The 27,309-nt window shown below is 49.5% G+C and overlaps 1 protein-coding gene across 1 annotated transcript in view; it reads right to left on the bottom strand.

The window, feature by feature from the left end:
* Window positions 1–19,501: 19,501 nt before the first annotated feature.
* The window catches only part of LOC142483871 (uncharacterized), a 33,561-nt gene continuing 25,753 nt past the window's right edge, over window positions 19,502–27,309 (bottom strand). Inside the window, exon 3 of the mRNA XM_075583799.1 lies at window positions 19,502–20,461. Within this exon, the coding sequence (XP_075439914.1) occupies window positions 20,000–20,461 (462 nt within the window). The 3' untranslated portion in view covers window positions 19,502–19,999. The remainder of the gene's footprint in view (window positions 20,462–27,309) is intronic.

Below are 27,309 nucleotides of genomic sequence, written 5' to 3'. Positions count from 1 at the left end.
GGGTTACCCAATTTTGCCACCTTGGCAGATGTCTTCGTCAAAGAGATTTTCCGCCTCCACGGGGTCCCACTGAACATTGTTTCCGACTGAGGCTCGCAGTTTATCTCTAAGTTCTGGCGAGCCTTCGCCCAAAGGATGGACATCACCCTTCACTTTTCTTCAGGGTACCACCCTCAAACAAACGGGCAGACCGAGAGAACAAACCAAACACTGGAGCAATACCTGCGCTGCTTTGTCTCCGATAGTAAGGATAATTGGGCTGACCTCCTCACTTGGGCAGAGTTTGCCCACAACTCTTTAAAAAACAGTTCCACACAGGAATCTCCGTTTTTTTGTAAATTACGGCTTCCATTAAGTACGACTTCCGATTTCTACAATCCCATCCGAGATCCCGGCAGCAGACGACCGTATTCAAATCCTACTGGAATCTTGGAGGAAGATCCAAAAGGCACTGGCAGAGGCAATTCATAGACAAAAGGCACAAGCGGACCGTCACCGCTGAGAGGTGCCTGATTATAAGCCAGGGGACAAGGTATGGCTCTCATCAAAAAACATCAGGCTGAAAGCTCCAAGCCTGAAACTAGCCCCCAGATACCTGGATCCTTTTAACATCTCGGAACGGATTAATCCTGCTGCATATCATCTCCAAATTCCTCCATCTATAAAGATTCCATCAGTCTTTCATACCTCCCTCAAGAAACCCATGTCCCAGAACCCGAGCTTCCATAAAACAAATACGATTCGCAAACCCGTGATAAAACAGGGCCAAAAAGAATACGAAGTCTAATCCATTAGAGATTCAAGAAACTCGAGGGGATCCGTTCAGTACTTGATCCACTGGAGGGGTTTTGGACCTGACGAGAGATCTTGGTTACCCCATCAGCAGATACACGCCCCCAGGTTATTGAAACTCTTTCATACTAGGCATTCCCACAAGCCATATTGGAGCCGTCCTGAGGCTGCACCTCAAGGGGGGGGTACTGTAAGGGATCTGGAAGCCTCCTCCCTTACCTACAGCCGCTCGCCACCCAGGTGATGCTCCTCTGACAGCACGGACCTCCTCCCTGCAGGGCAGACTCGTGCATTCTGTGCTACGCGCACAGCCCTGGACTCTTCAGCCTCTTGGCTGAGCATAGTTTCATGGTCCCTCCATGTTTCGTCTCCTCTGCCTCACCTTGTGCTTTAACCTTGTTATCTCCGCTCGTGTACCGACACGGGCTTGGCTTTAGGACCCCTCTTTGGATTTCGACCCCGGCTTGCCCTTGACCATCCGCTACTCTCCAATCGTCGATCACGGCTCTCGGACTACTACCTTCCCCCTGGCTCCTACCCACGACCTTGGCTCTTGGACTACGACCTCTCTCTCGGTTTCGCCCAAGGATTTGGCAAGTACCATACCATTACCTTCTCCCACCCGCACCCGGCAATCTCAAACCATCCGCCTACCAAGCCTGCTCCTGTTGCCGTGGGTGCGTGGTGTCTATATCCCCACCTCAGTACCGGGATCCGGTCTAGTTCGTGGTGAGCGCCGCCAGACATTATGCTCAGCCCAACGAACATGGATCCCGCTGAGGCAGAACAGCCAAGCCCCCTAGACTGACTCTACCGGTTGGAAACGCTAGTCTCTTCTCTTACCTCTGAAATCTCCAAGTTGGTTCTTTCACAGCACCCACCTTCTCCCGCTGCTGCGAGCGCAGCAGCTCAACCTCCTCCGGACTCTCCTCCATCCTTGAAGCCACAGCTACCTACCCCAAACCACTACGCAGGAGATCCCCACAAATGTAGAGGATTCATCAACCAGTGTGAGGACCTCATCTCTGTGTGTATCCGGGTGGATAAGCGCCTCCAAGAAAGGAAGGTTGAACGCTCGCTTCGTCGCGGTGTTCCTACTAGATCCACTAGTCGCAGCCTGGTTCCACATGTCCCTCCATCTCCCGACGATCCCGAACCTATGCAACTGGGAAGTCACCGCTTATCCGTGACAGAGAGACAGCGCTGGCGGGACGTCGGCTTACGCCACTACTGTGGTCATCCTGGACATTGTTACGCTTGTGCTCCTACAAACAAGCCGAGAGAAGGGAAGGGACCCGATAGCGAGGTGGGGAAGCCATAGGAGACACGAAAAAGGAGTAAGTTGCACAGTAACGGTGCACATAGTCTCGTGAGCGCGCCGCGCGCAGGAGAATGTGCAACACGTCCGGAGGAGCAGAGCCAAGCTCCGTGACACGACTAGCCCAGCTGCCAGTGCGCGCATGCTCTGGCAGCAGAGCGGGGATGCGTGCGTTCTCAGGCACCAACGCGGGGGTGTGAGTTTAACACTAGTGAGGAGCAAGGGAGGATAGAGTCCAGAAACAGAAGGGTGCAGCAACACTAAATATAAAGAAAGGGTTCTTAGTTTAATCCTTTGGCCAAAGAATTATAAGCCTGCTACCACGTCAAGGTAAACCCTAATCAGCAGGTCCTACACTACCCGCATGTTAAATTAACCTCAGCAGTAAAATGAGTGACTGTCCCAGTCTTCCGGAAACCAAAGGAGATGAGTAAGTGTCCCAGAGGAAGTCCAGGCAGGAACAGCATGTGATGGCAGGCACGCGAAGCATAGAGTACTGGGGTAGTACTATGCAGGACCCAGGGCAGGTAGCAACTGACAGTATTTATAGGCAGCGGCAGCTATTAGCAATGAGGAAGTCAGAAAGAGGCTTACTTCCTGTCAGGAGGAAGAGGGCAGGATTTGACAGAAAGCAAGATGGCGTCGCTTGCCTCAGAATACTTGAAGACACAGAGGAACTTGACTCGCAGCTAGAGGGTGGCGCACGCCACACAGAGAGACATACTCTCAGCTAGAGGGTGGCGCACGCCATACAGGGAGACATCAGAGAATCTTGACTCGCAACTAGAGGGCGGCGCACGCCGTCACATGTACGCGCCACGCGTGAATGCGCGACATGACCGGGGGCTGGCCGGGCTCCGTGGTACGAGTAGAGGAACCGCGGGTGCGTGAATGTTCTATAAAGAGAGCGGGAACTGAGATGTGCCAGGTAAGGAGGGAACACGACGCAGGGGGCGAGTTCTCCGATTCCTTACAGTACCCCCCCTCCCTTTAGGATCAAAATCTGAGCGATCCTTACTAGACTAGGGGGGATTTATTCCAGGGAGAGTTCTTACCAAAGGCGGCAGGCACAGCTGGGTTCTGGAAGATTACAAGGGCGGTCAGGCCGGAGTCCAGCATGCTGTAGGGACAGGAACTAGAAACAGCACGGCCTGGATACTCCCGGGGACGGCACTCATGGTCCGTGACTCAAGGCGCCCTCCTGGAGTATGAGGAAAAAAAATTCTGGAGAGAAGAAAGCAGAGAAATTCAGATTTCCCAATGGTGAAGGGGTTCAGGAACAGCAGACAAGGCGGGGCCAACTCTGGGGGTCCGTTTGTTTTTTGGCCGAGCATAATGTTACGGTTATGCTCCTACACACAAGCCGAGAGAAGGGAAGGGACCCGTTGCGAGGTGGGGAAGCCGCAGGAGACATGAAAAAGGAGTAAGTTGCTGCGCAGCTGGGGAACGGTGCACGTAGTCATGTGAGTGCACCGCACGCAGGAAAATGCGCAACATGTCCAGAGGAGCAGAGCCAAGCTCCGTGACACGACTAGCCCAGCTGCAAGTGCGCGCATGCTCTGGCAGCAGAGCGGGGATGCGTGCGTTCTCAGGCACCAACGCGGGGGTGTGATTTTGCCACTAGTGAGGAGCAAGGGAGGATAGAGTCCAGAAACAGAAGGGTGCAGCAACACTAAATATAAAGAAAGGGTTCTTAGTTTAATCCTTTGGCCAAAGAATTATAAGCCTGCTACGTCAAGGTAAACCCTAATCAGCAGGTCCTACACTACCCGCACGTTAAACTAACCTCAGAAATAGAATGAGTGACTGTCCCAGTCTTCCGGAATCCAAAGGAGATGAGTAACTGTCCCAGAGGAAGTCCAGGCAGGAACAGCATGTGATGGCAGGCACACGAAGAATAGAGTACTGGGGTAATACTAGGCAGGACCCAGGGCAGGTAGCAACTGACAGTATTTATAGGCAGCGGCAGCTATTAGCAATGAGGAAGTCAGAAAGAGGCTTACTTCCTGTCAGGAGGAAGAGGGCAGGATTTGCCAGAAAGCAAGATGGCGTCGCTTGCCTCAGAATACTTGAAGACACAGAGGAACTTGACTCGCAGCTAGAGGGTGGCGCACGCCATACAGGGAGACATCAGAGAATCTTGACTCGCAACTAGAGGGCGGCGCACGCCGTCACATGTACGCGCCACGCGTGAATGCGCGACATGACCGGGGGCTGGCCGGGCTCCGTGGTACGAGTAGAGGAACCGCGGGTGCGTGAATGTTCTATAAAGAGAGCGGGAACTGAGATGTGCCAGGTAAGGAGGGAACACGACGCAGGGGGCGAGTTCTCCGATTCCTTACAGTACCCCCCCTCCCTTTAGGATCAAAATCTGAGCGATCCTTACTAGACTAGGGGGGATTTATTCCAGGGAGAGTTCTTACCAAAGGCGGCAGGCACAGCTGGGTTCTGGAAGATTACAAGGGCGGTCAGGCCGGAGTCCAGACTGCTGTAGGGACAGGAACTAGAAACAGCACGGCCTGGATACTCCCGGGGACGGAACTCATGGTCCGTGACTCAAGGCGCCCTCCTGGAGTATGAGGAAAAAAAATTCTGGAGAGAAGAAAGCAGAGAAATTCAGATTTCCCAATGGTGAAGGGGTTCAGGAACAGCAGACAAGGCGGGGCCAACTCTGGGGGTCCGTTTGTTTTTTGGCCGAGCATAATGTTACGGTTGTGCTCCTACACACAAGCCGAGAGAAGGGAAGGGACCCGTTGCGAGGTGGGGAAGCCGCAGGAGACATGAAAAAGGAGTAAGTTGCTGCGCAGCTGGGGAACGGTGCACGTAGTCATGTGAGTGCACCGCACGCAGGAAAATGCGCAACATGTCCGGAGGAGCAGAGCCAAGCTCCGTGACACGACTAGCCCAGCTGCAAGTGCGCGCATGCTCTGGCAGCAGAGCGGGGATGCGTGCGTTCTCAGGCACCAACGCGGGGGTGTGAGTTTAACACTAGTGAGGAGCAAGGGAGGATAGAGTCCAGAAACAGAAGGGTGCAGCAACACTAAATATAAAGAAAGGGTTCTTAGTTTAATCCTTTGGCCAAAGAATTATAAGCCTGCTACCACGTCAAGGTAAACCCTAATCAGCAGGTCCTACACTACCCGCACGTTAAACTAACCTCAGAAATAGAATGAGTGACTGTCCCAGTCTTCCGGAATCCAAAGGAGATGAGTAACTGTCCCAGAGGAAGTCCAGGCAGGAACAGCATGTGATGGCAGGCACACGAAGAATAGAGTATTGGGGTAATACTACGCAGGACCCAGGCAGGTAGCAACTGACAGTATTTATAGGCAGCGGCAGCTATTAGCAATGAGGAAGTCAGAAAGAGGCTTACTTCCTGTCAGGAGGAAGAGGGCAGGATTTGCCACAAAGCAAGATGGCGTCGCTTGCCTCAAAATACTTGAAGACACAGAGGAACTTGACTCGCAGCTAGAGGGTGGCGCACGCCACACAGAGAGACATACTCTCAGCTAGAGGGTGGCGCACGCCATACAGGGAGACATCAGAGAATCTTGACTCGCAACTAGAGGGCGGCGCACGCCGTCACATGTACGCGCCACGCGTGAATGCGCGACATGACCGGGGGCTGGCCGGGCTCCGTGGTACGAGTAGAGGAACCGCGGGTGCGTGAATGTTCTATAAAGAGAGCGGGAACTGAGATGTGCCAGGTAAGGAGGGAACACGACGCAGGGGGCGAGTTCTCCGATTCCTTACAGTACCCCCCTCCCTTTAGGATCAAAATCTGAGCGATCCTTACTAGACTAGGGGGGATTTATTCCAGGGAGAGTTCTTACCAAAGGCGGCAGGCACAGCTGGGTTCTGGAAGATTACAAGGGCGGTCAGGCCGGAGTCCAGACTGCTGTAGGGACAGGAACTAGAAACAGCACGGCCTGGATACTCCCGGGGACGGCACTCATGGTCCGTGAAAAGGCGCCCTCCTGGAGTATGAGGAAAAAAAATTCTGGAGAGAAGAAAGCAGAGAAATTCAGATTTCCCAATGGTGAAGGGGTTCAGGAACAGCAGACAAGGTGGGGCCAACTCTGGGGGTCCGTTTGTTTTTTGGCCGAGCATAATGTTACGGTTGTGCTCCTACACACAAGCCGAGAGAAGGGAAGGGACCCGTTGCGAGGTGGGGAAGCCGCAGGAGACATGAAAAAGGAGTAAGCTGCTGCGCAGCTGGGGAACGGTGCACGTAGTCATGTGAGTGCACCGCACGCAGGAAAATGCGCAACATGTCCAGAGGAGCAGAGCCAAGCTCCGTGACACGACTAGCCCAGCTGCAAGTGCGCGCATGCTCTGGCAGCAGAGCGGGGATGCGTGCGTTCTCAGGCACCAACGCGGGGGGGGGTGATTTTGCCACTAGTGAGGAGCAAGGGAGGATAGAGTCCAGAAACAGAAGGGTGCAGCAACACTAAATATAAAGAAAGGGTTCTTAGTTTAATCCTTTGGCCAAAGAATTATAAGCCTGCTACCACGTCAAGGTAAACCCTAATCAGCAGGTCCTACACTACCCGCACGTTAAACTAACCTCAGAAATAGAATGAGTGACTGTCCCAGTCTTCCGGAATCCAAAGGAGATGAGTAACTGTCCCAGAGGAAGTCCAGGCAGGAACAGCATGTGATGGCAGGCACACGAAGAATAGAGTACTGGGGTAATACTACGCAGGACCCAGGCAGGTAGCAACTGACAGTATTTATAGGCAGCGGCAGCTATTAGCAATGAGGAAGTCAGAAAGAGGCTTACTTCCTGTCAGGAGGAAGAGGGCAGGATTTGCCAGAAAGCAAGATGGCGTCGCTTGCCTCAGAATACTTGAAGACACAGAGGAACTTGACTTGCAGCTAGAGGGTGGCGCACGCCACACAGAGAGACATACTCTCAGCTAGAGGGTGGCGCACGCCATATAGGGAGACATCAGAGAATCTTGACTCGCAGCTAGAGGGCGGCGCACGGCAAAACATGTACGCACCGCGCGTGAATGCGCGACGCGACCGGGGGCTCCGTGGTACGAGTAGAGGAACCGCGGGTGCGAGAATGCTCTATAAGGAGAGCGGGAACTGAGATGCGGCAGGTCAGGAGGGAACACACAGCAGGGGGCGAGTTCCCCGATTCCTTACAGACATCTGTTGGCAAACTGCCCTCTCCGGCCGGAAAATGCCAGAACCCAATGAGGTATAAGGGGATCACATTGGGTACCATCTCTCCTTCCCCTTCTCCCCAGGAAAAATTCCCAAACCGAATCATGCTGCCCATTCTGCTCTCTGGAGACAAATTCCAAATCTCTACTTCTGCATTTATCGATTCTGGTTCCGGTGGCAATTTTATTGATCAGGAATTCACCACAAAAAATAAGATTCCCCTTCTCTCCAATTGGAGACGATTCTACCCTCCAAATACGTCATTTCGGCCAACTATTTCAATGTCTTGGATAAGGTTCTGGCAGCACAGGCTAATCTTTCCAGAGATCTCAAGGTGCCGGAGGGTCGTTTGTACGCTGCTCCACGCTTCCAAAGGAAATACTAGAGTGGGGTCACTCATCCAAGTCCGCCGGGCATCCTGGTACCAAGAGGACCTCATCAAGCAAACCTTCTGGTGGCCCAGCATGCTGAGAGATATGGAAGAGTTCGTCAAATCCTGCCCAACTTGTGCCCAGGTCAAGACGACTCACAGCAAACCGCCAGGTCTTATACAGCCATTACCCATTCCGGAACGCCCATGGAGCCACCTGTCAATGGATTTTATTGGAGAACTTCCCACTTCTAGAGGGATGAACACTATCCTGGTGGTCGTGGATAGGTTTTCCAAGCAGGCCTATTTTATTCCCCTCAAACAGTTACCCAATTCTGCCACCTTGGCAGACGTCTTCGTCAAAGAGATTTTCTGCCTCCACGGGGTCCCACTGAATATTGTTTCCGACCGCGGCTCGCAGTTTATCTCTACGTTCTGGCGAGTCTTCACCCAAAGGATGGACATCACCCTTCACTTTTATTCAGGGTACCACCCTCAAACAAACTGGCAGACTGAGAGAACAAACCAAACACTGGAGCAATACCCGCGCTGCTTTGTCTCCGATAGTCAGGATAATTTGGCTGACCTCCTCCCTTGGGCAGAGTTTGCCCAAAACTCTTTAAAGAACAGTTCCACACAGGAATCTCCGTTTTTTGTAAATTATGGCTTCCATCCAGTACGACTTCCGATTTCTTCAATCCCATCCGGGATCCCGGCAGCAGACGACCGTATTAAAATCCTACTGGAATCTTGGCGGAAGATCCAAAAGGCACTGGCAGAGGCGATTCGCAGACAAAAGGTACAAGTGGACCGTCACCACTTAGAGGTGCCTGATTATAAGCCAGGGGACAAGGTATGGCTCTCATCGAAAAACATTAGGCTGAAAGCTCCAAGCCTGAAACTAGCCCCCAGATACCTGGATCCTTTTACCATCTCGGAACGGATTAATCCTGCACATATCGTCTTCAAATTCCTCCATCTATGAAGATTCCATCAGTCTTTCATACCTCCCTCCTGAAACCCGTGTTCCAGAACCTGCGCTTCCATAAAACACCTACGATTGCCAGACCTGTGATGATACAGGGCCAAAAAGAATACGAAGTCCAATCCATTAAAGATTCAAGAAACTCGAGGGGATCCGTTCAGTATTTGGTCCACTGGAGGGGTTTTGGACCTGAGGAGAGATCTTGGATACCCCATCACCAGATACACGCCCCCAGGTTATTGAAACTCTTTCATGCTAGGCATCCCCAGAAGCCATATTGGAGCCGTCCTGAGGCCGCTCCTCAAGGGGGGGTACTGTAAGGGATCTGGGAGTGCACCGCTCCAAGATGCCTCCTCTCTTACCTACAGCCGCTCGCCACCCAGCTGATGCTCCTCCGACAGCACAGACCTCCTCCCTGCAGGGCAGACTCGTGCATTCTGTGCTACGTGCACAGCCCAGGAATCTTCTGTCTCCGCGTGGGACTTAGCTCCGTCCCCTTCTGTGATGCGTACCCGCTCCCTCCACACAAGACGCGCGCAGGGGATGCACACACCGCTCCTAAGCTGCACACCCACACAATCAGTCCCAAAGCTGATTCCCCTGTCCTGACCTATCCCTGGCATCCTGTGGCTGCTCATCCATTTCGCCCCTTTACCCAATTGGACCCTGGTACCAATATTATGCTGCTCAGCCTTCTCTTCTTTGGCTGAGCATAGTTTCATGGTCCCTCCGTGTTTCGTCTCCTCTGCCTCACCTTGTGCCTTGTGCTTTAACCTTGTTATCTCCGCTCTTGTGAACCGACCTGGCTTGGCTTTAGGACCCCTCTTTGGATTTCGACCCCGGCTTGCCCTTGACCATTCACTACTCCCCAATCCTCGATCTCAGCTCTCGGACTACTACCTTCCCCTTGGCTCTTACCACCGACCTTGGCTCTTGGACTACGACCTCTCTCTCTTGGCTTCGCCCCACGATTCGGCAAGTACCATACCATTACCTTCTCCCACCCGCACCCAGCAATCTCAAACCATCCGCCTACCAGGCCTGCTCCCGTTGCCGTGGGTGCGTGGTGTCTATATCCCCACATCAGAACTGGGGTCCGGTCTAGTTGTGGTGAGCGTCGCCTGACATTATGCTCAGCCCAACGAACATGGACCCCACTGAGACAGAACAGCCAAGCCCCTTAGACCGACTCTACCAGTTGAAAACGCTAGTCTCTTCTCTTACCTCTGAAATCTCCAAGTTGGTTCTTTCACAGCACCCACCTTCTCCCGCTGCTGTGGGCGCGGCAGCTCCACCTCCTCCGGACTCTCCTCCATCCTTGGAGCCACGTCGACCTACCCCAAAGCGCTACACAGGAGATCCCCACAAATGCAGAGGATTCATCAACCAGTGTGAGATCCAGTTCGAGCTGACTCCCTCCCGATTCCCTTCAGCAAGGTCCAGAGTCGCTTATATCATCGCCCTGCTGACTGGTGACGCTCTGGCTTGGGTATCTAGAGACCCTAAATCACGCACGACTACCCTCGCTTCCTCCGGGAATTCAAACAGGTATTCGATACTCCCGGCCGCAAGTTCATGGTGGTCTCTTTTCTCTACCAGGGTTCCCGATCTGTTGCTAAGTATGCTCTGGAGTTCCGGACCATCGCATTCAAAACCGCCTGGAATGATGAGGCTTTATCCGCAGCAGGGGCTTGCAGAGCCTATCAAAGATCAGCTGGCGGCCCAAGAAAGACCCACCAGATTGGAGGACCTCATCTCTGTGTGTATTCAGGTGGATCAGCGCCTCCAAGAAAGGAAGGTCGAACGCTTGCTTCCTCGCTCTGTTCCTACTAGGTCAACTAGTCGCAGCTTGGTTCCCTATGTCCCATCATCTCCCGACGATCCCGAACCTATGCAACTGGGAAGTCACCGCTTGTCCGCGACAAAGAGACAGCGCCGGCGGGACGGCTGCTTATGCAACTACTGTGATCATCCTGGACATCTGTTGTCAAACTGCCCTCTCCGGTTGGAAAACGCCAGAACCCAATGAGGTATAAGGGGATCACATTGGTTACCATCTCTCCTTCCCCTTCTCCCCAGGAAAAATTTCCAACCCGAATCATGCTGCCCATTCTGCTCTCTGGAGACAAATTCCAAATCTCTACTTCTGCATTTATCGATTCTGGTTCCGGTGGCAATTTTATTGATCAGGAATTCACCACAAAAAATAAGATTCCCCTTCTCTCCAAAGCAGTTCCCGTCAGGTTGGAAGCCATTGACGGACGTCCCCTTCAACCTGCTTACATCTCTTTGGAGACTTGTGCTCTTTCCCTCAGTACTAAGGACGGCCATCAGGAAAAGATCACCCTAGATGTAATCCATACCCCATCGTTTGAGGTGATACTGGGGCTCCCATGGTTGCAACTACACAACCCTCAGCTGGACTGGACCAACAAGAAATCCATACAGTGGAGCTCCCAGCGCGCCAAATCCTGTCTTCTTTCCAAACAACAGATCGGCAGGTTGAAGATACCTGAGGGGAAGAGAGCCTTGCTCCCAGTCGTTTACGCGGAATTCACAGACGTATTTGACAAGGTACGCTCCAAGATTCTTCCTCCCCACAGACACTTTGATTGTCCCATCAACTTCTACCAGGTGCAGTCCTTCCCAAGGGCCGATCATACCCCTTTTCCATTCCCGAGACCGAAGCCATGTCTGAGTATATTCAGGAGAATCTGAAAAAAGGGTTTATCAGGAATTCCTCTTCTCCAGCCAGCGCTGGATGTTTCTTTGTAAAAAAGAAAGACGGCACCCTTCGCCCCTGTATAGACTATCGGGGTCTTAGTAAGAACACGGTAAAGAACCGCTACCCGCTTCCACTTATTTCTGAACTCTTTGACCGATTACAAGGGGCTACCATTTTTTCTAAACTCGATCTCAGGGGAGCCTATAACCTTAATCGTATTCGCCAAGGCGATGAATGGAAGACAGCTTTTAACATCTGGGATGGGCATTACGGATATCTTGTTATGTCTTTCGGTCTCTGTAATGCCCTCGCTGTCTTCCAGGAATTCGTTAATGAGATCTTTTGGGACCTCCTCAACACCTTCGTCATTATTTATCTTGATGATATTCTTATTTTTTCAAAATCTCTTGCAGACCATATCCAACACACCAAGCTGGTTTTGACACATCTTTGAGAATATTTCCTGTATGCCAAGTTGGATAAATGCTTATTCCACCAATCCTCTGTTGCCTTCCTAGGCTATATCATATCGGATAAAGGATTCTCCAAACTCAAGGCCGACTTAGAATGGCCACAACCCACGTCCTTGTGTCGGGAATCCACTCCTGGCTTTTTAGGATTATCCCTCATGGAACTTTCTGTACTACCTCATGTGTTCTCTCTGAATTTCACGTTGTCATCATCAAAGACTACAACGCTCCTATTGGACTTCCTTGCCTTGCCTGAGGTGCCCGTCCCTGCTTCTTGTGCTCTCACTCTGGACACGGGCATGCTTCTCTCTGCTTTTTCCTTCGTGCCTACTGCGTTCTATGTAGATGCCCAGACATCGGTCCTGATATTCTCTAAACCTCACCTACCTAGGGATGCTGACCTCCTATTGATTGCAGTGCCACTGCTTTTCTGTTTGAAAAAAGCGCTCATTGACAAACGCCCTTGGCGCAGTTCTACAACTATACCCAGAGGGTTCAGAAATAATTCCATGTCGCCCAGACGTCTGTGGGATCCTATCTCTGCTCGTCCGGAGGCCTCGCGTGAAGGGGTGGTAATGTCAGGAATCCACTCCTGGCTTTGGCTGGAGCCCTTCCATCCGGAGCTTTGCAGGTTCCAGACAATCTATTCCCTGCTTCTGCAATCACCTGCCTCTTGCTGCCTCCTGTGCAGCTCTGGCCTGATTGGCCTCCTGTCCTATTTAGTGCCTGCCCCGCCCTCAGGAAGTTGTTGGACATAGACTTTGCAATCCAAGTTGCAAGTGACTGTGCTTGTCACAGACTCCGTTTGGCCTGCTAGGCCTCCTTGTGCCTGGTATCCTGCTTCCAGTCCCCTGCTTCACAAGGCCTTCTTGCTTAGCAGCCCTGGCGCTGCTTTCCTTGTTCCTGGCAGACTTCGCTGCCGCACTGAAGCGGCTACGCTGGTGTCCCCAGTGTTTCCTGTGGCGTGTCTGCACCCCTGGTTCCTGTGGCCTTCCTGTTGGCAGTCCTGTTCCCAGTGGTCTCCACCACTCTCGGCTGTACCCGGCTAGGGGGTGCCGTTTTGTGCTGAAGCACTGGATTCTGCAGTCCCTGTTCCCATTGGTCTCCACCACTCTCGGCTGTACCCGGCTAGGGGGTGCCGTTCTGTGCTGAACCACTGGATTTCCAGTTCCTGTTCCTATCCCTGAAGTACCTTCACCCAAGATTTCCTGTTGATGACCTCGGCTTGTTTCCTCAACCACCGCTCCTGTGCCGCCTGCCTTGACCTGTGCCTGGATAACGTTAACCCTACCTTCTCCAATCCTGACCTGGCTATGTCTGATTATGGAATCCGCACTCCGGACCTGACTCCGTGGCCTAAGGTCGGTGTTTATATATCCCCACCTCAGCCCCGCGGTCCGGTACCAGTTTGTGGCAAGCACGTACGTTACACCTTGAAAGCCATACAGCGATTCCTGGGATTTGCAAACTATAATCGGAAATTCATCAAGAACTTCTCTTCTACTGTGGCTCCCATCACACTTCTGACAAAGAAAGGAGTGAACACAGCAGTCTGGCCACCTAAAGCACTTCTAGCCTTTGAGACCCTTAAAAGAACATTCTCCACCGCCCCCATCCTACGCCACCCAGATCTCAGACTTCCCTTTACCCTAGAGGTTGACGCTTCGGATATCGGTGCTGGCGCCATCCTTTCTCAAAGGCCATCCCTACAGAATAAGCTCCAACCCAGCGGGTTTTTCTCAAAAAAATAAATTCTCCAGCAGAACAAAATTATGATGTTGGCAATAGAGAACACCTGGCCATTAAACTCGCCCTACAGGAATGGAGACATCTCTTGGAAGGTACTAAAAACCCCATTTCAATCCTTACCGACCATAAAAACCTGTTGTATATAGAGAACGCACGCCGTCTAGGAGCCCGTCAGGCCCGGTGGTCTCTTTTCTTTTCTAGGTTCAATTATTTGATCTCTTTCATCCCCGGGTCGAAGAATCAAAAAGCGGATGCGCTCTCACGGCAATTCATGGTTGAAGACAAATCCGAGGAGGTTCCTGAGACGATTCTACCGTCCAAATACGTCATTTCGGCCAACTTTTCAATGTCTTGGATAAGATTCTTGCAGCACAGGCTAATCTTCCCAGAGAACTCAAGGTTGCCAGAGGGTCGTTTGTATGCTGCTCCACGCTTTCAAAGGAAGATACTAGAGTGGGGTCACTCATCCAAGTCCGCCGGTCATCCTGGTACCAAGAGGACTTCCGACCTCATCAAGCAAACCTTTTGTGGCCCAGAATGCTTAGAGATACGGAAAACTTCATCAAATCCTACCCAACTTGTGCCCAGGTCAAGACGACTCACAGCAAACCGCCAGGTCTTTTACAGCCATTACCCATTCCGGAACGCCCATGGAGCCACCTGTCAATGGATTTTATTGGAGAACTTCCCACTTGTAGAGGGATGAACACTATCCTGGTGGTCGTGGATAGGTTTTATTCCCTTCAAAGGGTTACCCAATTTTGCCACCTTGGCAGACGTCTTCGTCAAAGAGATTTTCCGCCTCCACGGGGTCCCACTGAACATTGTTTCCGACCGCGGCACGCAGTTTATCTCTACGTTCTGGCGAGCCTTCACCTAAAGGATGGACATCACCCTTCACTTTTATTCAGGGTACCACCCTCAAACGGGCAGACCGAGAGAACAAACCAAACACTGGAGCAATACCTGCGCTGCTTTGTCTCCGATAGTCAGGATAATTGGGCTGACCTCCTCCCTTGGGCAGAGTTTGCCCACAACTCTATAAAGAACAGTACCACACAGGAATCCCCGTTTTTTGTAAATTACGACTTCCATCCAGTACGACTTCCGATTTCTTCAATCCCATTCGGGATCCCGACAGCAGACAACCGTATTAAAATCCTACTGGAATCTTGGCGGAAGATCCAAAAGGCACTGGCAGAGGCAATTCGCAGACAAAAGGTACAAGCGGACCGTCACCACTTACAGGTGCCTGATTATAAGCCAGGGGACAAGGTATGGCTCTCATCGAAAAACATCAGGCTGAAAGCTCCCAGCCTGAAACTAGCCCCCAGATACCTGGATCCTTTTACCATCTCGGAACGGATTAATCCTGCCACATATCGTCTTCAAATTCCTCCATCTATGAAGATTCCATCAGTCTTTCATACCTACCTCCTGAAACCGTGTCCCAGAACCTGCGCTTCCATAAAACACCTATGATTGCCAAACCTGTGATGATACAGGGCCAAAAAGAATACAAAGTCCAATCCATTATAGATTTAAGAAACTCGAGGGGATCTGTTCAATGCTTGGTCCACTGGAGGGGTTTTGGACCTGAGGAGAGATCTTGAATATCCCATCACCAGATACACGCCCCCAGAATATTGAAACTCTTTCATACTAGGCATCCCCACAAGCCATATTGGAGCCATCCTGAGGCCGCACCTCAAGGGGCGGGGGGCTCCTGTAAGGGATATGGAAGCGCCCCGCTCTAAGAAGCCTCCTCCCTTACCTACAGCTGCTTGCCACTCAGCTGATGCTCCTCAGACAGCACGGACCTCCTCCCTGCAGGGCAGACTCGCGCATTCTGTGCTACACGCATGCGCACAGCCCAGGACTCTTCCGCCTCCGCGTGGGACTAAACTCCGCCCCCTTCCGTGTCGCGTACCCGCTCCCTCCACAGAGGACGCGCACACCACTCTCAAGCTGCACTCCGACACAATTAGTCCCATAGCTGATTCCCCTGTCCTGACATATCCCTGGCTTCCTGTGGCTGCTCCTCCGTTCTGCTGCTTTACCCCATTGGACCCTAGTACCTATATTATGCTGCTCAGCCTTCCCTTCTTTGGCTGAGCATAGTTTCATGGTCCCTCTGTGTTTCGTCTCCTCTGCCTCACCTTGTGCCTTGTGCCTTAACCTTGTTATCACCGCTCTTGTGTATCGATACAGCTTGGCTTTAGGACCCCTCTTTGGATTTCGACCCCAGCTTGCCCTTGACCATCCGCTACTCTCCAATCCTCGATCTCGGTTCTCAGCCTACTACCTTCCCCCTGGCTCCTACCCACGACCTTGGATCTTGGACTACGACCTCTCTCTCGGCTGCGCCCCAGGATTCAGCAAGTACCATACCATTACCTTTTCCCACCCGCACCCGGCAAACTCAAACCATCCACCTACCAGACCTGCTCCCGTTGCCGTGGGTGCATGGTGTCTATATCCCCACCTCAGTACTGGGATCCGGTCTAGTTAGTGGTGAGCGCCGCCTCACATTATGCTCAGCCCAACGAACATGGACCCCGCTGAGGCAGAACAGCCAAGCCCCCTAGACCGACTCTACCGGTTGGAAATGCTAGTCTCTTCTCTTACCTCTGAAATCTCCTAGTTGGTTCTTTCACAGCACCCACCTTCTCCCGCTGCTGTGGGTGCGGCAGCTCCACCTCCTCCGGACTCTCCTCCATCCTTGGAGCCACGGCTAACCTACCCCAAACCGCTATGCAGAAGATCCCCATAAATGCAGAGGATTCATCAACAAGTGTGAGATCCAGTTCGAGCTGACTCCCTCCCGATTCCATTCGCCAAGGTCCAGAGTCGCTTATATCATTGCCCTGCTGACTGGTGACGCTCTGGCTTCGGAATCTCCAATTTGGGAGCAGAGACCCGGAATCACGCACTACTACCTTTGCTTCCTCTGGGAATTCAAACAGGTATTCGATACTCCCGGCCGCAAGATCATGGTGGCCTCTTCTCTCTTCCTTCTCTCCCAGGGATCCCGATCTGTTGCTAAGTATGATCTGGAGTTACGGACCATCGCATCCGAAACCACCTGGAATGATGAGGCTTTATCCGCAGCCTTCTGGCAGGGGATTGCCAAGCCTATCAAAGATCAGCTGGCGGCCCAAGAAAGACCCACCAGATTGGAGGACCTCATCTCTGTGTGTGTCCGGTTGGATCAGCGCCTCCAAGAAAGGATGGTCGAACGCTCGCTTCCTCGCTCTGTTACTACTAGTTCCACTAGTCGCAGCCTGGTTCCCTATGTCCCTCCATCTGCCGACGATCCGGAACCTATGGAACTGGGAAGTCACCGCTTGTCCGCGACAGAGAGACAGCGCCGGCGGGACGGCAGCTTATGCCCCTACTGTGGTCATCCTGGACATCTGTTGGCAAACTGCCCTCTCCGGCCGGAAAACGCCAGAACCCAATGAGGTATAAGGGGGCCACATTGGGTACCATCTCTCCTTCCCCTTCTCCCCAGGGAAAATTTCCAACCCGAATCATGCTGCCCATTCTGCCCTCTGGAGACAAATTCCAAATCTCTACTTCTGCATTTATCGATTCTGGTTCCGGTGACAATTTTATTGATCAGGAATTCACCACAAAAAATAAGATTCCCCTTCTCTCCAAAGGAGTTCCCGTCGGGTTGGAAGCCATTGACGGATGTCACCTTCAACCTGCTTACATCTCTTTGGAGACTTGTGCTCTTTCCCTCAGTACTAAGGATGGCCATCAGGAAAATATCACCCTAGATGTGATACATACCCCATCGGTTGAGGTGATACTGGGGCTCCCATGGTTGCAACTACACAACCCTCAGCTGGACTGGACCAACAAGAAATCCATACAGTGGAGCTCCCAGAGCGCCAAATCCTGTATTCTTTCCAAACAAATGATCGGCGGGGTGAAGATACCCGAGGGGAAGAGAGCCTTCCTCCCAGTCGTTTACGCAGAATTCACAGATGTATTTGACAAGGTACGCTCTGAGATTCTTCCTCCCCACAGACCCTTTGATTGTCCCATCGACCTTCTACCAGGTGCAGTCCTTACCAAGGGCTGATCATACCCCCTTTCCATTCCCGAGACCAAAGCCATGTCTGAGTATATTCAGGAGAATCTGAAAAAAAGGGTTTATCAGGAATTCCTCTTCTCTAGCCGGCGCAGGAATTTTTCTTTGTAAAAAAGAAAGGCGGCACCCTTCGCCCCTGTATAGACTATCGGGGTCTTAATAAGATCACAGTAAAGAACCGATACCCCCTGCCACTTATTTCTGAACTCTTTGACCGATTACAAGGGGCTACCATTTTTTCTAAACTCGATCTCAGTGGAGCCTATTGTATAACCTTATTCGTATTCGCCAAGGCGATGAATGGAAGACTGCTTTTAACACCCGGGATGGGCATTACGAATATCTTGTTATGCCTTTCGGTCTCTGTAATGCCCCGCTGTCTTCCAGGAATTCGTTAATGAGATCATTCGGGACCTCCTCAACACCTTTGTCATTATTGATCTTGATGATATTCTTATTTTTTCCAAATCTCTTGCAGATCATATCCAACACACCAAGCTGGTTTTGACACGTCTTTGAGAAAATTTCCTGTATGCCAAGTTGGAGAAATACTTATTCCACCAATCCTCTGTTGCCTTCCTAGGCTATATCATATCGGATAAAGGATTCTCCATGGACCCGGCCAAACTCAAGGCCGTATTAGAATGGCCACAACCCACATCCTTGAAAGCCATCCAGCGATTCCTGGGATTCGCAAACTATTATCGGAAATTCATCAAGAACTTCTTTTCTACTGTGGCTCCCATCACACTTCTGACAAAGAAAGGAGTGAACACGGCAGTCTGGCCACCTAAAGCACTTCTAGCCTTTGAGACCCATAAAAGGACATTCTCCTCCGCCCACACCCTACGCCACCCAGATCTCAGACTTCCCTTTACCCTAGAGGTTGACGCTTCAGATATCGGTGCTGGCGTCATCCTTTCTCAAAGGCAATCCCCACAGGATAAGCTCCATCCCTGTGGGTTTTTCTCAAAAAAAAAATTCTCCAGCAGAACAAAATTATGATGTCGGCAATAGAGAACTCCTGCCATCAAACTCACCCTACATGAATGGAGACATCTCTTGGAAGGTACTGAAAACCCCATTTCAATCCTTACCAACCATAAAAACCTGTTGTATATAGAGAACGCACACCGTCTAGGAGCCCGTCAGGCCCGGTGGTCTCTTTTCTTTTCTAGGTTCAATTATTTGATCTCTTTCATCCCCGGGTCGAAGAATCAAAAAGCGGATGCGCTCTCATGGCAATTCATGGTCGAAGACAAATCCAAGGAGGTTCCTGAGACGATTCTACCCTCCAAATACGTCATTTCGGCCAACTCTTTCAATGTCTTGGATAAGGTTCTGGCAGCACAGGCTAATCTTCCCAGAGATCTCAAGGTGCCGGAGGGTTGTTTGTACGCTGCTCCACGCTTCCAAAGGAAGATACTAGAGTGGGGTGACTCATCCAAGTCTGCTGGTCATCCTGGTACCAAGAAGACTTCCGACCTCATCAATCGAACCTTTTGATGGCCCAGCATGCTGAGAGATACGGAAGAGTTTGTCAAATTCTTCCCAACTTGTGCCCAGCACAAAAGACCGCAGCAAACCGCCAGGTCTTTTACAGCCATTACCCATTCCGGAACGCCCATGGAGCTATCTGTCAAAGGATTTTATTGGAGAACTTCCCACTTCTAGAGTGATGAACACTATCCTGGTGGGCCTGGATAGGTTTTCCAAGCAGGCCCATTTTATTCCCCTCAAAGGGTTACCCAATTCTGCCACCTTGGCAGACGTCTTCATCAAAGAGATTTTCCGCCTCCACGGGGTCCCACTGAACATTGTTTCCGACCGCGGCTCACAGTTTATCTCTAAGTTCTGGCGAGCCTTCGCCCAAAGGATGGACATCACCCTTCACTTTTCTTCAGGGTACCACCCTCAAACAAACGGGCAGACCAAGAGAACAAACCAAACACTGGAGCAAAACCTGCGCTGCTTTGTCTCCAATAGTCAGGATAATTGAGTGGACCTCCTCCCTTGGGCAGAGTTTGCCCACAACTCTTTAAAGAACAGTTCCACACAGGAATCTCCGTTTTTTGTAAATTACGGCTTCCATCCAGTATGACTTCCGATGTCTTCAATCCCATCCGGGATCCCGGCAGCAGACGACCGTATTAAAATCCTACCGGAATCTTGGAGGAAGAGCCAAAAAGCACTGGCAGAGGCGATTCACAGACAAAAGGCACAAGCGGACCGTCACCGCTGAGAGGTGCCTGATTATAAGCCAGGACAATCTGAAAACAACGGTTTATCAGGAATTCTTGGTGGGGGCCTCTCCTATCGGCCTCTCCTGCACCCTATCCATCGCCACAGGGCTCCAAGAACGTTCCCCCCTCTCTGCCTTGGCCCCTCAGATGCATTCACATGGGCTCTTCTCCCCAGCCTGGGGAAAGGGAAGCAGCACTTGAGTCCAAATCTCACAGGCTCTTCCTCTTCCTCGGCTTCTTCCTCTTCCTTGGCTCCCTCCTCCTCCGCTTCTTGCTCCTCTTCCACCGCTTCTTCCTCTGATTCTTCCTCCTCGGCTTCCTCTTCAGTTTCCTCCTCCTCTTCCTCATCCTCCTCCACAGCTTCTTGCTCCTCTTCCTCCGCTTCTTCCACTCCTGCAGCTTCGTTGTACTCACATTCCTCTTCATCCCCATAATCCACAGATGGTATATCGTGCACTATGGAGCTGGAGCCGGAGCTGCCGCAGTCCCACGTTGATAGGCTGAATGTCTCTACCACCGTGTGCTCCCCGACCTGCAGGAGACATAACGTGTGTGTAACCAGGACAGAAATATTTTGTATCACAAGAACTCCTGTGCGACTAATACCCCACTCCCAAGACTATATCTAAAAGACACTAGATGGCGCTCAAACACTATATCTAAATTAAACCGTGCAGTAAATTTACCCATGAAGTGAAACAGTGATAAAAAAACAAAAATTATATTAAACAGTAAAAAATAAAAAATATAAACATTCAAACCCTTAGAGGACTGTTTCAAGGTCCACAATCACAGCACAAAAATAAGAATCAGGGGAGCGTCAATACCTGGAAGAAAATAAATAAAACTACCATAGTGCATAACGTATTAAATAAACACATAAAATGGCAGAGCTCCTAAAGGAACATATATGCTAGATGATGAAAAAATGTCCATCCATAGATAGCAATCAGGATCAAAAGTAGGAGGTTTAGTAGACCCAGAAGAGAGACACAGAGCCAAAAAATTACAAATGCCAAAACATTTATCCGACAATGATAAAATTGGAAGCTTACAAGATACCAGATGGTTTACAGCATTGGTGTAGTGTAACGTTGTTAAACCGAGTCGCGTTCTCGGGAACTCTGCACACCGACGCTTCCTCCACCGGTCTCCGTCCTGTACTGCTGTTTGGAGCCGATACGTCACTTCCAGTTTTTCACACGTGTAGCAGACGCCACCGGAACTCCAGCCGCAGACTCTCTCCCTCTGGATCTCACACTGAGGGTTACGCTCTACGCGTTTCGCCGTGCGGGATGACGGCTTCGTCAGGAGTAACGTTAACCCATAAAAGGATACCTTATATACCTTCTTTACTTACAATGACCTTTCCTCCTATAGGTCAATGTACAATTGGATCTAATTAATTGGGTGATTGGCTCTATTAGCCCTCTCCCACATAAAAATATCACAACAATGTTATACAATTTATATTAAAATACAGCCTTTATACTTTAATGTAGCTTTTATACATAGTTTTCAATTATGGTATTAAAATACCTACTCGGTATTAAATTAACACATACAATACGTATTATAAAATTTAACACATATCACTAATAAAATATCCCCATTATCTCTCAAATAAAGTAAAAACGACGATCGATGAATCTCAAAAACAAGAGAAAAAAACAAAGTCAGTACAAAATATAACAATAAAACACATTAGCACGACCCTATCTCATACATATTATTTATTGCATACACATCCATACAAGAAGTATACAGATAAAAAATGCCTTAAATCTAAAGGAAAGCGCTTAACTCAAAATCCACATTTAAACCTAATGGTACAAGTGATTTCAGAGTGAAACTCCAGAAACTTTCTCTCTTTCTCAGAGCAGTAATTCTGTCTCCACCTCTCCAGTGTGGTAACACTTGTTCCAATACTGTGAATTTGAGACCTGATGTATCTCCATTATGCTTTTGAATAAAATGGTTTGACAAATAATGTGTGGTAACACCTCGTCTCACATTACCAATGTGTTCGAGTATGCAGGTTTTAACTGTTCTTGAAGTTTGACCTACATACTGTAGCCCACATGGGCAGTAAACAAGGTATATGACATACTGTGATTTGCATGTTAAAAGTTGTTTAATATGAAACCGTTGTCCTGTTATGTTAGATACAAAACTGAATTTGTCATAAACATAGGTCTGATGACAAATTCAGTTTTGTATCTAACAGTATGTAGATCAAACTTCAAGAACAGTTAAAACCCGCATACTCGAACACATTGGTAATGTGAGACGAGGTGTTACCACACATTATTTGTCAAACAATTTTATTCAAAAACATAATGGAGATACATCAGGTCTAAAATTCACAGTATTGGAACAAGTGTTACCACACTGGAGAGGTGGAGACAGAATTACTGCTCTGAAAAAGAGAGAAAGTTTCTGGATTTTCACTCTGAAATCCCTTGTACCATTAGGTTTAAATGTGGATTTTGAGTTAAGCGCTTTCCTTTAGATTTAAGGCATTTTTTATCTGTATACTTCTTCTATGGATGTGTATGCAATAAATAATATGTATGAGATAGGGTCGTGCTAATGTGTATTATTGTTATATTTTGTACTGACTGTCTTTTTCTCTTGTTTTTGAGATTCATCGATCGTCGTTTTTTCTTTATTTGAGAGATAATGGGGATATTTTATTAGTGATATGTGTTAAATATTATAATACGTATTGTATGTGTTAATTTAATACCGAGTAGGTATTTTAATACCATAATTGAAAACTATGTATAAAAGCTACATTAAAGTATAAAGGCTGTGTTTTAATATAAATTGTATAACATTGTTGTGATATTTTTATGTGGGAGAGGGCTAATAGAGCCAATCACCCAATTAATTAGATCCAATTGTACATTGACCTATAGGAGGAAAGGTCATTGTAAGTATAGAAGGTATATAAGGTATCCTTTTATGGGTTAACTTTACTCCTGACGAAGCCGTCATCCCGCACGGCGATACGCGTAGAGCGTAACCCTCAGTGTGAGATCCAGAGGGAGAGAGTCTGCGGCTGGAGTTCCGGTGGCGTCTGCTACACGTGTGAAAAACCAGAAGTGGCGTATCGGCTCCAAACAGCAGTACAGGACGGAGACCGGTGGAGGAAGCGGCGGTGTGCAGAGTTCCCGAGAACGCGACTCGGTTTAACATCGTTACCCTACACCAATGCTGTAAACCATCTGGTATCTAGTAAGCCTCCGATTTTATCATTGTCGGATAAATGTTTTGGCATTTTTTATTTTTTGGCTCTGTGTCTCTCTTCTGGGTCTACTAAACCTCCTACTTTTGATCCTGATTGCTATCTATGGATGGGCATTTTTTCATCATCTAGCATATATGTTCCTTTAGGAGCTCTGCCATTTTATGTGTTTATTTAATACGTTATGCACTATGGTAGTTTTATTTATTTTGTTCCAGGTATTGACGCTCCCGATTCTTCTTTTTGTACCCCACTCCCAAGGTCGAGTACCCCTTTATACCCCCCTCCCCAGGCCCAGTACCCTGTTATACCCCCCTCCCCAGGCCCAGTACCCTGTTATACCCCCCTCCCCAGGCCCAGAAGCAGTAAGTGCTGGTTGTTGAAAGTGTGTGCAGTTAGAATCAGAAGCAGTAAGTGCTGTTTCTTGAAAGAGTGTGCAGTTAGAACCAGAAGCAGTTTTAACAAGGAAGCGGTTAAACAAGGTATAGTTTATTGAAGTACAGTTTACTGTTAATACTTTTAAACTTCATAGTTGCTAGAATGAGCAGAATTGAAAATGCCACTCAATGCACATCTTGCCACATGTATGTGCACTTGGAGCAGCTGTTCCAAGGAGCATACCGCTGTGAGAGGTGTGAGCGTGTGGTCTCTTTAGAGTCAGAGATTGCTGATCTGAAGAGGCAACTTGCAATATTTAGGGACATTGGCAATCTTGAAAGGAGTTTAGAGCTCACTGAGCAGGCCCTTGCTTCAACTAGTTGTGCAGATGGTGGCGCTGTTAGTGAGGAGCAGGTAGGTAGCTTGGTTGCTGTTAGTGAGGAGCAGGTAGGGGTCACCATATCATTTAAAATTCTAGCTGCTTCTTTATCATAATAGCTCTTGTTCATGATAACCACTCCCCCTCCTTTATCCACTTGTTTAATAACAATACTATCATCGTCCATCAGTTGTTTGAGAGCCGTCCTTTCAGCGGGACCTAGATTATTATAAAAAGCTTTCTTATCACTTTGTAATTTTTCAAAGCCTTTCACTACTAGATTATAAAAAGTATCTAGATAGGTACCCTTATTAAAGCTAGGGTAAAAGGTTGATCTGTTCTTAAGTTTTGTATGGATTTAATGTGGGCCTTCATTAATATCTACTGTAGTGTTAGTATTGTATTGTATGTTTTATTTATATAGCGCCATTAATGTACATAGCGCTTCACAGTAGTAATACATGTGGTTATCAAATAAATAACAGATAATATAAATAACAGATCATGGGAATAAGTGCTTTAGACATAAAAGTAACATTAAGGGAGGCGCATGCGCGAAGCCGAGCTGCATGGAAGTTTGAGCCGTTAGCTCCGCTCACAGCCTGCGGCATACTTAATAAAAATAACCCTAAAGTGAAAAAAAAAACATCCAAAACCTCCCCTAGATCTGCCCCAACTACCCAGGATGTCCCGATCGACCCGATCAAAGCGAACCTCCACGGTTCTGACGGACTATTTTGCCAAAGGAGTTTCAGCCAGGAACAAAAGCCAGGAAGAAATGGTGCGAAGCGACTCTGAATCGGAGGAAGAAGCCGACAGAGAGGACACAAGCAGGGACAACCAGATCATGCGAAGAAGGGACATGCGGGAGTTCTGCTCAGACATTAAGAAATACTTCCAGTCTGAAGTGGCAGCCTTAAGGGCAGACATCCGCTGGATAGGGGATCGCACTGACTCCCTGGAAAAAAAAATGGACTCCACCATCAAAGCCCTCCACAAGACTGATAAACAGGTGGCACAGGTGAGGGACATGGTTCGTGATCTGCTGGACAGGCAGGAGGACGTGGATAACAGGGACAGCAGGAACAACGTGAGGGTCCGGGGGGTCCCAGAGACTGAGACAGACCCAGAGGAGTTCATGGGCCGATGGCTCCAAAACCTAATGCCAGACCGCTCGGAGCAGGACCTTCACCTAGACCGCTGCCACAGAGCCCTGAGGTCAAAGCCGCAACAAGGAGACTCCCACAGAGACATCATAGCAAGATTCCACTTCTTCAAAGTAAAAGAGACATTCTGTCAAATCACAAGGAGCCAAGGGGACTTTGAGGGATATAAAATACAAGTTTACCAAGATATTTCTCCTACTACCCTGCTCAAAAGGAAACAACTTGCTCCGATCACCAAAGTCCTAAGAGAAGCAGGGACCCGGTACTGCTGGTTATACCCCTTTGGCCTGCTGGTTATTCAAAATGGAGCAGCCAACACGCTGCAGGGCCTGGAAGATGGCGGAAACTTCCTAACCAGGCTGGGGCTCCAGGACAAGATCCCTGAAGAAGCGAGGGCAGGCGAAGCAGCACCGGATCCCTAATGGAAGGAAGCCAGGAAGGGCGACAAAAAGAAGCAGCCCCGCAGCCCAAAGTAAGCTGTCGAACGGACAACCTCCACCTACATGTTCCAGTTGTAGTTCCCCCAGTTGAAGCCCTTCCGTCCTGAGCCCAGGTTGAGACCCGCTAAGGTCAGTGAACTCACCGCTCCCCAGCTCCTGCAGCGATCCTCCGTGAATGGCGGCCATCTTGGATCGACTCTCAACCCTCACTGACAGCGGGGTGGAGCCGGGTGACGTCAGATGAGGTTGGGTCAGATCTCGCGAGAGCCCCACAAGGATCAAAGGCATGGGAGGGGCAATGGTCCTGGATCATTGAGTCCCTGCCAACTACATGTTTTTTCCCTTATGTATCTTATGTACCTTCTGTGTCCCCCTCCCCCCACCCTACTTTCTACTTAGGTGGTGCAACGCTGTAGTCTGCTGAGCTGCGGGATGTCGCAGGGGGAGGAAGCCCCCTGGTGGCTCCCCAGCACGTGCATTGGGTACTCATCGAAGGATAGGTGAGAACAGAACCAAACCATGACACTGACAGTTATATCCCATAACGCCAAAGGGTTAAACTGCCCCCGTAAAAGGAAGGTGGCCCTCATTGATTATAAAAGAAAAAGGGCAGACATAGTCCTAATCCAGGAGACACATTTCAGCACCTCCAGCTTCCCGAAATATTTGGACAAGCACTTCAGACAGGTGTTTCTATCCTCTGCAAAGGAGAAGAAACGTGGAGTTGCAATATTAAAACATAACAAGGTGGGGCTGGTGGTGGATACAGTAAGAAAAGATAAGGAATGAAGGTTCCTTTTACTGGTAGGGACTATAAACCAGCAACCTATTACGATAGCGACAATCTATGCCCCGAACGGACACGACTCCGCTTTTTATACCGCTACATTCTCCTCTATCCAAAAACATACAAAAGGTGCCTTGATAATGGGAGGCGACTTCAACACTGTACTAAATCCGGTCCTCGAAAGATCATGCCCACCCAGATTGGGCACGCCACAAGGTCCAAGGCCCTAGAACAGGGGCTGAGGGACTTGGGGCTGGTGGATATCTTGAGGAAATGTCACCCCTTAGACAGAAATTACACTTTTTACTCACACCCCCATAACTCCTTCAGCAGAATCGATTATTTCTTTGTCACTAGTAGACTGGTCCCACAGATCTCCCATACTGGGATCCACGATATTTCGTGGTCTGATCATGCACCAATAGAGCTTAGGTGCGCATAAATAGGGCTGGACAGGCCGGGAGCAAATTGAAAATTAAACGAGTCTGTAACGGGAGTAATCCCTGTTCAAGTAACGTGCCTTTAATCTAGCAGTGTGGTGGTTAACTGCTGGTAGTCAATTAATAAACACCACCTGCCTGATTTAGATTGCTTACAAAAGCCTGTCTGTTGAGACAGGAAGTGACTCCTTAGCTCACGTGAGCTGAACTTTGGAGACAGAGCAGAGGTTCTTGAGTCTCCCAGGAGAGACGGACCAAGAGAACACAGATCTCTGGAGCTCACAAATAAGACTTCTAAACCTGGATGCTGACATTTTCTGTGCACACACGGGTGCGGTTCCAGGAGAGCAGAGAAGCTTACTCTACAGCAGCTAACAGATAAGACTTTTATTAACAAGACTTTTTATATCTGTTCATTTCATGCTATGTGTTTGGGGCTGGGAGACATGCTTATCTAAGGGAGTTGTGAATTAATTGCATAGTATTCACTAGAAATACTCCCAAGTGAATAGAAGCTTTGTTCCCCCTCCCCCCCTGTGT

Source organism: Ascaphus truei, unplaced genomic scaffold (assembly GCF_040206685.1).
Source record: "Ascaphus truei isolate aAscTru1 unplaced genomic scaffold, aAscTru1.hap1 HAP1_SCAFFOLD_378, whole genome shotgun sequence".
Lineage (NCBI taxonomy): Eukaryota > Metazoa > Chordata > Amphibia > Anura > Ascaphidae > Ascaphus > Ascaphus truei.
The sequence above is the reverse complement of the archived record's forward strand: the minus strand, read 5'-3'. Positions and strand labels throughout refer to the sequence as shown.